Source organism: Epinephelus lanceolatus, chromosome 9 (genome assembly GCF_041903045.1).
Source record: "Epinephelus lanceolatus isolate andai-2023 chromosome 9, ASM4190304v1, whole genome shotgun sequence".
Lineage (NCBI taxonomy): Eukaryota > Metazoa > Chordata > Actinopteri > Perciformes > Serranidae > Epinephelus > Epinephelus lanceolatus.
The window spans coordinates 297,501-309,851 of record NC_135742.1 but is presented as its reverse complement, the minus strand read 5'-3'; the positions used below and the strand labels follow the sequence as shown (position 1 = coordinate 309,851).

The 12,351-nt window shown below is 45.0% G+C and overlaps 1 protein-coding gene across 1 annotated transcript in view; it reads left to right on the top strand.

Moving 5' to 3' along the window:
- Nucleotides 1-5,689: 5,689 nt before the first annotated feature.
- Nucleotides 5,690-12,351, top strand: part of LOC117252147 (regulator of G-protein signaling 3-like) — a 35,071-nt gene continuing 28,409 nt past the window's right edge. The window contains exons 1-6 of the mRNA XM_033618848.2: nt 5,690-5,828; nt 8,407-8,604; nt 8,678-8,843; nt 9,140-9,374; nt 9,451-9,501; nt 9,696-9,742. Of these exons, the coding sequence (XP_033474739.2) occupies nt 5,800-5,828; nt 8,407-8,604; nt 8,678-8,843; nt 9,140-9,374; nt 9,451-9,501; nt 9,696-9,742 (726 nt within the window). The 5' untranslated portion in view covers nt 5,690-5,799. The remainder of the gene's footprint in view (nt 5,829-8,406; nt 8,605-8,677; nt 8,844-9,139; nt 9,375-9,450; nt 9,502-9,695; nt 9,743-12,351) is intronic.

The following is a 12,351-nucleotide window of genomic DNA, read 5'->3' as shown; positions in this document are numbered from 1 at the left end:
TTTGAACATATTGCAGTTTTTGAAGAACAGGGGTGGGGAGGCCATACAGGATGCTATTGCAATGGTCGAGTCTGGAGGTGATGAAGGCGTGGATGTGTGTTTTGGCGGCAGAGGAGAAGAGAGTGGGGCGAAGGCGTGCAATGTTGCGAAGGTGGAAGAAAGATGTTTTGGTGACGTGGCTGATGTGTAACTTGAAGGAGAGTGTGGGGTCCATGATGATGCCAAGGTTTCTGACCAGGGGGGAGGGAGTGACAGAGTGACCATCGATGCAGAGTGAGAAATCCTGGGAGGTGGGGAGGATGGATTTTGGGCCAAAGATGATAATTTCTGTTTTATTGCTGTTGAGTTTTAGGAAGTTGTGGTTCATCCAGGTTTTGATGTCGGTGAGACAGTCGGTGAGGGTAGAGAGAATGGCAGGGGTAATGGCTGTGGTGGTGATGTAAAGCTGGGTATCATCGACATAACAGTGAAAGTGAAGACCATGGCGGCGGATGATGTGACCTAGTGGGAGCATGTAGAGAATGAAGAGGATCGGGCCAAGCACTGAGCCTTGAGGGACTCCGTGTGAGACAGGGATGGTGTGGGATTTGTGGTTGTTGATGGAGATGCAGTGGAATCTTTCAGACAGGTAGGAGGTGAACCAGGAGAGGGTGGAGTCAATGATGCCAATGGATTGCAGATGGCTGAGGAAGATGGAGTGATTGACGGTGTCGAAGGCAGCACTGAGGTCGAGGAGGAGGAGAATGGTGAGGGAGTCAGAGTCAGAGGAGAGTAAAAGGTTGTTTGTAACTTTGAGTAGTGCTGTTTCAGTGCTGTGGTGGGTTCGGAAGCCGGATTGGAATGTTTCATACAGGCTATTGGAGAGGAGGTATTGCTTGAGTTGTGTCGCGATGGCTCTTTCCAGTAGTTTTGAGAGGAATGGGAGGTTGGAAATGGGTCTGAAGTTGTTGGGGTCGTCAGGGGCAAGGCCAGGTTTTTTAAGGAGGGGGGTGATGGCAGCGAGCTTAAGAGGTGGGGGAACGATACCAGAGGTAAGGGAGGAGTTGATGGTGTCCATGATAAGTGGGGCGAGAGAGGTGAAACAGGCTTTGATGAGGTCAGAGGGTATGGGGTCCAGCGGTGAGGTGGATGATTTCATGGTGGAGAGTATTTTGGAGATGTCCGCTGTGGCTATGGGTGAGAAGAAGGAAAGCCGGTGGTTAGGGGATGAAGGAGGTGGGGGTTCCGGGTCGGGGGTGGTGGCAGAGGAGGTGGCAAGCTGGTTGTGGATGCTTTCTATCTCGGAGTGGAAAAAAGATAGGAAGTTGTTGCATTTCTCCGGGGTGAATGAGGATGATATGTTGTCCTGGGGTTTGAGGAGTTTATGGTGGAAAACAGAGTGCGTGGGTTGGAGGATCCAGAGTGAATGATGCCAGAGTAGTAGACAGAGCGGGCTTCGTTGAGTGATGATTTGTAGAGGTGCATGTGCTCTTTGTAGGTGAGGGCGTGTACTGTGAGACGGGTTTTCTTGCGTAGTCTTGGTAGTTGTCTTAGTTGTTTTTTGAGTTTGTGGAATTCCAGGGTGAACCAGGGGGCCGAGTGAGTAAAAGTGACAGTTTTGGTTTTTAGGGGGGCCAGTTGGTTAAGGAAGGTAGACAGCGTGTTGTTGTAGATGTTGACAAGGTCCATGGGGGCTGGATTTACAGGGAGGGTGAGGGCGGAGAGAGTGTTCTATATGCAGGTGGAGAGAGAGACTGGGCGATAATATAATGTAATGTAATGTAATATAATGTAATGTAGCATATATTTGACTGTAAATGATGTAAGGGCAGTAAATAGCTAGAAGCAGGCTAATGAAATCAGAAGACCAGATTCAGCCAAGGAGAACTGGTAACTGATGGACAATAAATCAGGACACAGAGACAGTTGATTTCAGTATATAGGTACCATATATTTAGGAAACAAAAAATAAAACAAAGTATGCAAATATTACAAAATAAATATGGCCATGTAAATAAATACATTTCTTCTTCAACTAAAAAAAAAAGAACTCAAATACTCAATATATAGAAATAGGTTCACAAGGCTTGTATTAGCTTATGGCTGGTAATTAGTTATGTCACTGGTGCACCATTATTTTCTTTCACACTTTCTTTCACCCAAAGCAACAAAACAACCCAACCCAATATGGAAAACACATTGAATAAATGTAGACCTCGTTCATAACACACAATTTAAGCTCATCAGTTCTTCAGCACAAGTCAGTTCAAGTCCATAAGTCAATCAGTCAGTCAATTCAGTGTGCTGGGCCGAAGAGTGTGTGTGTGTGTGTGTTTATGAAGGGGCAAAAGAGATGAATGGGGGGGAAAGTATCTGCTGCAGTGTCCTACCGCTGTGGCAGGAATATGATGATAACTGCTGAGCATAATTCGTGTTTCCTCCAGAGTGGGCTCCTGGTCACTTGGAATTTGAATAGCTCGCCATCCATCACATGAATCATCCATGCACAAGAAACCTGGCCAATTCAAGCAGTGTCAACAGATTCAACAGAACTTCCAGTATTCACAGCTTTTGAACAGCAACTTTGACAGCCGGTGGACATCTGCAGTCGGCAACAAAGTGACTGTTAACCTTCATATTGAACATTAAAGTAAATAAACGCCAGCAAACTTTTTACTAACCTGCAGCCGCTCCGCTCCGTGCATCAGCCCCATTCATCTCACTTACAAGGGTGTCTGCTTCCTGTAAATAGTGGAGCAGCCCAGCTGATTGGCTGCAAGCTACTCACGTGGTTTACGTCATGTTAAACTTATTTGAGTTTGACAGAGTATTTTACCATTTGTTCATCTGAACCCTGGGTTACATAATGTAATATAATAAAATATAATATAATATAATATAATATAATGAATGTAATATAATATAATATAATATAATATAATGTAATATCATATAATATAATATAATGTAATGTAATATAATAAAATATAATATAATATAATATAATGTAATGTAATATAATATTGGGGGCAGTGCCTCTGGAGTGGCAGACCGGGGTGGTGGTCCCCATCTTCAAGAAAGGGGACCAGAGGGTGTGTTCCAACTACAGGGGGATCACACTCCTCAGCCTACCAGGTAAGGTCTAGACCAGGGTGCTGGAGAAGAGGATCCGGTTGATAGTTGAACCTCAGATTGAGGAGGAGCAATGTGGTTTTCGTCCCGGTCGCAGAACCGTGGACCAGCTCTTTACCCTCGCCAGGGTGCTGGAGGGGGCATGGGAGTTTGCCCAACCAGTCCACATGTGTTTTGTGGATTTGGAGAAGGCTTACGACCGTGTCCCCAGGGGCATCCTGTGGGGGGTGCTCCGGGAGTATGGGGTTGGTGGCCCCTTTGCGTGGCCGGCAGTAAGTCGGACCTGTTCCCGGTGAGGGTTGGACTCCGCCAGGGCTGCCCTTTGTCACCAGTTCTGTTCATAACTTTCATGGACAGAATTTCTAGGCGGAGCCGAGTGGTGGAGGGGGTCAGGTTTGGTGATGGGAGGATCTTGTCCCTGCTCTTTGTGGATGACGTGGTCCTCCTAGCTCCATCGAACAGCGACCTCCAGCTCTTGCTGGGACGGTGGGCAGCCGAGTGTGAAGCGGCTGGGATGAGAATCAGCACCTCCAAGTCTGAGGCCATGGACCTCAGCCGGAAAAGGGTGGATTGCCCACTCCAGGTCAGGGGGGAGGTCCTTCCTCAGGTGGGGGAGTTTAAGTATCTCGGGATCTTGTTCATGAGTGAGGGTAGGATGGAGCGGGAGATTGACAGGCGGATGGGGGCGGCGTCAGCAGTGATGCGGACGCTTAACCGGTCCGTTGTGGTGAAAAGGGAGCTTAGCCAGAAAGCGAAGCTCTCGATTTACCGGTCGATCTACGTTCCAACCCTCACCTATGGTCATGAGCTCTGGGTAGTGACCGAAAGAACAAGATCGCGAGTACAAGCGGCCGAAATGAGTTTCCTCCGCAGGGTGGCTGGGCTCAGCCTTAGAGATAGGGTGAGGAGCTCGGACAACCAGGAGGAGACCTCGGGGCCGCCCCAGGACACGCTGGAGGGATTACATCACCCGGCTGGCCTGGGAACGCCTCGGGGTCCCTCGGAAGAGCTGACGGAGGTGGCTGGGGAGAGGACTGTCTGGGCTTCTTTGCTGAGGCTGCTGCCCCCGCGACCCGGACCCGGATAAGCAGAGGACGACGAGACGAGATGAGTAATATAATATCATATAATATTATGTAATGTAATGTAATATAATATAATGCAATATAATATAATAAAATGTAATGTAATGTAATGTAATATAATATAATAAAATGTAATGTAATATAATGAAATATAATATAATATAATGTAATGTAATGTAATATAATATAATGTAATGTAATGTAATATAATATAATATAATATAATATAGTATAGTATAATATAATAAAACATCGAAAACATAAATAAAACATTGTAACTGTCAGTCTGACTCTGTGTGACAGTCTGAAGAACAGGAAGTGCCTCCTCCCCCTTAAATGTGGAGTTTGGTCTGTCGCCGTGGACCCCCCCCCCCCCCCTTCTGTTAATGACAAACACATGTGGACCCTCAGTGTGTGTGTGTGTGTGTGTGTGTGTGTTGGAACAACAGGAAGTGACCTCAGTCGGACACACTGACACCAACACCACAGGAAGTTGAGGATGGGTTTTCACATTAAAACTCTGGAGATGATTCCAGATATTAAACTGAGTATTATTATTTATTCAATTTAATTTTATTTATAAAAACATCAGTTGACCGTTTTAGGGCTGAGTGTGTTTATCCAGAACATTTTCCTGTACGTCAGTCACCTTTTTACGTTCACTGTGTGCTGCAGCTACACTACTGTCTCCTGACATCACACCCCGACCTTTGACCCTCTGGCTTTTATATCTGTTACCATGGAGAGACAACAAAACACCATCCACTGAGTCCTCCAGAGACACAGATCCACCCTCAGAGCTCTGCTGTTCTTACTGTGTGACTGTTGTTTGTCAGATTGACAGCTGTCAATCAGCTGTATCTGTATCTGTCTCACTGTATCTGACACGGTGTACCTGTCATCTTCATCCTCATCCTCATCCTCATGTTCATGTTCATGTTCATCCTCATCCTCATCTTCATCCCCATTCTCATCTTGATCCTCATCTTCATCTTCATGCCCATCCTCAACTTGATCCTCATCTTCATCTTCATGCCCATCCTCAACTTGATCCTCATCTTCATCTTCATGCCCATCCTCAACTTGATCCTCATCTTCATCTTCATGCCCATCCTCATCTTGATCCTCATCTTGATCTTTTGGAGCTATAATCAGGTCACATGATTCAGTCTCTCTTTACAAATAAAAATAAGTTTTCAGGATTGAATAAGGGAAAAGTTCAGTTTCTCTGATGAAGATGAAGATCATGTGATACAAAGATGAAGATCATGTGATCTGATCAAAAGCTCCAGAAGAGACACTGAGTCCATCAGGACCACAGGATTAGACTGTTTCTCAGTGATTTTTAAAATGTTTGTGATATTTAAAAAGAAAAAAGGAAGCTTTTATTTTGAAGGAGCAGACAGGAAGTGATGATGTGTATTAGTTTGAACATGACGGGCAAAGAGCTGCTGCTGGTTTGAATTTTTTTTTTCTTTACTTCAGAGGGAAAATTCAAGAAACACAAATAGCAGAGAGACGAACACAGAGACGACTGTTAGACTGTTGGAGAGTGTTAAAGAATCAGGCTGTAGGTCTGTTAGACTGTTAGTTACAGATTGTGATGGAGGTGCTCCACTGCAGCAGGAAAAGGTGAGTCTGTAACTTTAATACATTTAAACAGATCTGATGAGTTTCACAGAGTTCGGATATAAAAACAAACTTCCTGTAAGGACTGAACAAATTTAATCTTTAACACACAAACACAGAATTCAGTCACTGAAAGTTTACTTTAAACACTACAAAAGCTTTAAAATGTGAAACTAAAGACAAGTTTCAAATGTTTCAGTGTTGAGATTTATTAGGTGAAGTTGAATCAGAAGTTTGAAGGAAACTCAGCAGCTGAAGTTTGAGACGTTTGAAGTCAAAGTTTTCATCTTTCATCATGTTGAGATTTAAACATGTTGAAACTTTTCAGAAGTTTTAAACGTTATTTTAATAAGTGGAGCTCATTCACATCAGATAAACTGTGACTGAAGGTGTTTTCACATGTTGTTTCTGCTTCTGATGAAGAGTTTGGATGAATGAATGAATCAGTTTAATGAGTGACTGAGATTTAAACAGAACAAAGTGAACTTCACACTGAGTGTTAAACGTTGCCTCTCATTAAAGTGACGGTCCTCGGAAGGACACGTTTCTGTGTGTGTGTGTGTGTGTGTGTGTGTGTGTGTTAATCTGTTAATCCTCCTCGTTACCTCCAATCAGTGTGACGAGCTGCAGCTTCACTTCCTGTTTCAGATGTTTCTTCCTCAGTGTTCAAGTAAAACTGAAACAAACCTGCAGCTGGTTAATGCATCGTCTCACCTGTGTTCACCTGTGTTCACCTGTGGTCACCTGTGGTCACCTGTGTTCACCTGTGTGCAAACAGGTGAAGGTATATCAAATTATATTTTAAGCAATACGGAGGGACAGATTTAAATGGTTGTATTTTGGATTTATATTACCGCCGATCTTTAAAGAAAAGAATGCTTTCCTCATTTTTTTTTGCATATTTTGGTGATGTGATTTTGGCAATTAAAAAAAAATCTTTTAAACAAGGTTTTCTTTAAAAATCACCAAGCTGACCCATCTGTCAGCCAGAAACTGTAAATATACGGTCCCTCAACACATCGTGTCCGACAACAATTCCATCTTTTAAAATTCATCCAAAAATAAACTCTTGTCAAAAACATCAAAATCTAAAAACTCATTTATGGAGGAGGGAGGGGTCACACTGCAGCCACGCCCCCTCCTCTGACAAATGCAGAACAGTCCCTAAGGTCTCTTAATAGAGGAGCAGCTGTGGTTCAGGAGGTTCAGCAGCTCGTCCTCTAAAGCTCGGTGGTTCGGTCCCCGACTGCTCAGATCAGCATGTCAGAGTATCACTGAGGAACATCCTGAAGCTTAAACTGTTCCTGACAGCTGCTCCATCACTGTGTGAATGTGTGTGAATGTTTAAGTGAGCAGCAGGTGGCGTCCTGTGTGTAAGCCTCGGCCATCAGTGTGTGAACGTGTGAATGTGACTCTGTGGTGTTAACGAGCTTCAAGTGTTAAAGGACTACAAAGACTACAAAGACTCTAATCAGGTGTAGGTCTGTTTACCAAGTGCATCCATTAGCGATGAACTCAGTGAGCCAGCGGACTGACATGTCCACTCAGTATTTGGCTAGTGATAACGTTAGCAAGCAAGCTACGGTTAGCTATCTGGCTGTAAATAAACTGCGCTGTACTGATATGGTGTTGGTTGATTCAGTGTTGCTAACTAATAACCCAGTCAGATCAGCTTCAGAGTCTGGATGAGTTAGACGACGTTATTAGACTGTATTTTCTTTTGTGTTAGCAAGCGAGCTAACGTAAGCTAATGTTAGCCAGCTAAAACCACAATATCACAAAGTATTTCACATGTTAAAGTTCCTTCAATGTTAAGATGTTTTTATCACTGAATTTCTGATAAGTGAATGTGATGATTTATTGTTTATTAGACAACCAATGAGACAAGAGACGGCAAGTTAGCCCCGCCCGCTGACCCTCCGCCTCACTCCGCACCACCAGAACATCACTTCCCTGGGAGGAGAGCTGACGGCAGCTCAGACTTTAGCTACTGCAGCAGCTCAGATCCACTCAGTGTAAACCTCAGCCCTGGGGTTCAGGGCGGCTGGTGTCCAGCAGCAGCGTGGGGTCGAACCTGTGTTTTACTGCAGTAACAGGAAGTTTACTGATCTGTCAGGGACTCAGGATCAGATACTTGGTCTAAATCTGAGATGCTACAGAAGCTAAGAGAAGGTCCGTCTCCGCCGGGATGCCGCTGCAACATGTATCTAACAGAAACACAACATGTTGGACTCGGTGTGGCAGTTGTTTGTTAGCAGACTCCATGTCTTAGCTAACGTTAGCTAGTGTCTCTGTTAGCTGAACAGAGAGAAGACACTCAGGGCGTTGATGATGTCACATCCTTTAGATCTTATGGGAAACTTTGTCCTGTGTCCGTCACATAGAGATCAGTCTGCAGAATGTCAGAGGAAACAGGAAGTGATGAACGTCTCTGTTAAAAGTCATAAAACGCTGGTAATAAAACGTGACGAGTACAGAGCCTTTAAATTAAACCTGATGTCGTTAAAAGCAGACGCTGATGAAAGATTTAACGTCCGAATCAATTTGTGTTAACGTGGCTCTGCTCCCTGTCCTCTGATAGGCCCTGTGGTGGAGCTGTCCTCCAGCTGCACCAGGAGGCCCAGTGTCCTCCTCCTGCAGGTAAGAGGAGGTGCAGAGAGGAGGAGGAGGAGGAGATGAAGAGGAGGAGGAGGAGGACAGGAGGAGGCTGTCAGGAGAACCTTGATCCAGGAGATGATGTTCAGAGGAGGACACAGACCCTGAGGAGGGAACACAGATGGTGAGACATGATCTGATTGATTATTGATCACTGATCAATAACTGCAGGTTCAGACTCTGATGTGTCTCTGCAGCAGAACCAGGACCTCAGTCTGGTCTGGGTCTGGACTCAGGTCAGGTCAAGCCCAGTTGTGCAGACCTGAGGTCAGAGTGGCCCACATCAGGAAGACCAGGATCAAGACTGATCATAGGACACCGACCTGGGTCAGATGGACCAGGACCACAGAGTCCACCTGTGAGGTCAGTCACAGATCCACTCTGAGAGTCTGATCCTGGTCCTGAACCTCCTCCTGACATGTCAGCGCTACCACTTTTAGCTCGTACGTTTGTTATGTGTTGTGTGTGTTTTTTATATACTGTGTCCGATTGATTGTTTCACTGTGATTGAATGTGTCTGACTCTCTGTGCTGCCTCTTGCCCAGGTCGTCATTGTAAATGAGGAACTGTTCTCAACTGACTCACCTGGTTAAATAAAGGTAAATAAATAAAATAAATAAAATAAATAAATTAATAAATAAATGTGTGCTCTGGTCCAGGTCAGGTCCAGGTCCACAGCAGGTCTGGTCTCAGATCAGTCCTCAGAGACCAGAACCAGGTCCACAGCAGGTCTGGTCTCAGATCAGTCCTCAGAGACCAGAACCAGGTCCACAGCAGGTCTGGTCTCAGAGACTAGGACCAGCAGGTCTGAGAGAGGACAGAGGGAGACACCAGGGATCAGGACCAGGACCAGGAGGAGGAGGAGGGTCCACCCATCAGTGATCAGAGGCAGAGGTACGATTGATCAGTGATCAGATATTGATCAGATATTTAACGTCCTCAGATCGATTGATCATCTCTCTGTTTATAGGTCAGCTGCGGCTGTCAATCACTCCAGAGGCGGGACAACTCATCATCCATAGTAAGTGACAGGATGACTGAAGAGTCAGACAAAAGTGTCTGAAGAGTCTGATCAATAACCTGATCAATCATCTGATCAAGAATGTGATCAATAAGAGAGGAGCTCCTCCAGCTGCTGCTTCTCAGGCAGCCAGCAGGGGGCAGCAGAGTCCTGTTACTGACAGTCACTGTGTGTCTGTGTTTGTGTGTCCACAGTCCACCAGGCCAGAGGACTCCTCAGGTCATGTGACTCCTACGTGAAGGTAAACACACACTCAGCTGTTTCTCCTCAGGATGATGATTAAATATGAAGAAGAGATGATGTTGTTATCAAGAGACTGAGACGCTGTGGTTCAGTCAGATAATTAAAGTCAGAGAAACATTCAGACGGTTTGTGTCAGTAACAGATTCAGAACTGAGAGGTGACAGTGGTTCAGGTTCTGTCAGATCTAGTTTTACATCTGAAGTTTCTGCCTGTTGGAGGATCAGTCCTGAAAAGTCTCAGAACTTCTGGGGTCGTATTCACAAAGCCTCCTCGTGCTAAGAGTCGAGGGGCCGTATTCACAAAGCCTCCTTGTGCTAAGAGTCGAGGGGCCGTATTCACAAAGCCTCCTCGTGCTAAGAGTCGAGGGACCGTATTCACAAAGCCTCCTCGTGCTAAGAGTCGAGGGACCGTATTCACAAAGCCTCCTCGTGCTAAGAGTCGAGGGGCCGTATTCACAAAACGTCCTCGTGCTAAGAGTCGAGGGGCCGTATTCACAAAGCCTCCTCGTGCTAAGAGTCGAGGGACCGTATTCACAAAACGTCCTCGTGCTAAGAGTCGAGGGGCCGTATTCACAAAGCCTCCTCGTGCTAAGAGTCGAGGGACCGTATTCACAAAGCCTCCTCGTGCTAAGAGTCGAGGGGCTGTATTCACAAAACGTCCTTGTGCTAAGAGTCGAGGGGCTGTATTCACAAAACGTCCTTGTGCTAAGAGTCGAGGGGCTGTATTCACAAAACGTCCTCGTGCTAAGAGTCGAGGGACCGTATTCACAAAACGTCCTCGTGCTAAGAGTCGAGGGGCCGTATTCACAAAACGTCCTCGTGCCAAGAGTCGAGGGGCCGTATTCACAAAACGTCCTCGTGCTAAGAGTCGAGGGGCCGTATTCACAAAACGTCCTCGTGCTAAGAGTCGAGGGGCCGTATTCACAAAACGTCCTCGTGCTAAGAGTCGAGGGGCCGTATTCACAAAACGTCCTCGTGCTAAGAGTCGAGGGACCGTATTCACAAAACGTCCTCGTGCCAAGAGTCGAGGGACCGTATTCACAAAACGTCCTCGTGCCAAGAGTCGAGGGACCGTATTCACAAAACGTCCTCGTGCCAAGAGTCGAGGGACCGTATTCACAAAACGTCCTCGTGCTAAGAGTCGAGGGGCCGTATTCACAAAACGTCCTCGTGCTAAGAGTCGAGGGACCGTATTCACAAAGCCTCCTCGTGCTAAGAGTCGAGGGACCGTATTCACAAAGCCTCCTCGTGCTAAGAGTCGAGGGACCGTATTCACAAAGCCTCCTCGTGCTAAGAGTCGAGGTGGAGACAGACAAACAGAGACAGGTGGAGACAGACAGAGACAGAGACAGGTGGAGACAGAGCAACATTTCCTGTTCAAATGTAACACATATGAAGAACTTAGAACCAAGTTCTTTTCAAAAATGAAACATAAACTCCAAGATTTTGATCCCCTCTGTGATCAGGAGAACATGCATCATCTACTTGGAGAAAACAGTGTCAGTGCCATAGAAGCAGCAAAATATGTCAGTGCATGTCACAGCCTGAGAGACACAACAACACAACAACACAGTCTCCTTATAACACTCTGCATATTTAATGTAACATGAACTTAATGTATGTGTATCTGCCTATTTAATATGAAATGTACTTAATGTAAAATATTTAATGTATGTGTATCTGCCTGTTTAATATGAAATGTATTTAATGTAAAATATTTAATGTATGTGTATCTGCTTATTCAATATGAAATGTATTTAATGTAAAATATTTAATGTATTGTATTAATTGTATTGTAATTGGATTGTATGTCTGCATGTATGTTCTGCTTTCGGCAACAATGGTTGATACCATTCATGCCAATAAAGCTACTTTGAAACTTGAAACGTGAGAGAGAGAGAGAAAGAGAGAGACAGAGAGAGACAGAGAGAGACAGAGAGACAGAGACAGAGAGAGACAGAGATATAGATAGATAGAGGTAATGACAGTAGCTTACAACAACATTATTGAAAGTAATAATATTATAGTTACGAGAATTACGAGGTCCTTGTAAAGATAAAAGTTATTCACAGAGTGTCTCAGACCTGATAAGAAGAGACAAACTGTTGGGAGCAGGAGGAGGAGTTTAAGAGTTTCTGAATCAGAGGAGAAAATGGTGGAAACACAAAGAGGTCAGAGAAACAGTCTCTAAGCACAAAATGACAGTGAGTCAATGAAATGCTACAGATGAGATCATGCAGGGAGAATGTTTGTGGCCCATCTCATTTGGGATACACACACATTTTCCATTTAACATTATGACGCCAGAGATAAAATACAACACTAAGATATTTGTAAAACTGTAAAAACACATCAGAGCAGCAGTGATGAGTTGAGTCTGTCTCAACCTTCATCAGCAGTGACCTCACTAACACTGTCACAGTCTGCAGCTCATCTCATGTCCATTGGGTGTCCTCACACCTTATAGGCTCACAGAGGGGTGTGTCCAATCACATCACACCTAACAACAGGGTCACACCTCCTCACTGAGGTCACAGTTTCTGTCCCTTCCTTGCTCTGAGTCACTCTAAGAACTTTCCTAAATCTCTCCTGAACTCAGACTCCTTAC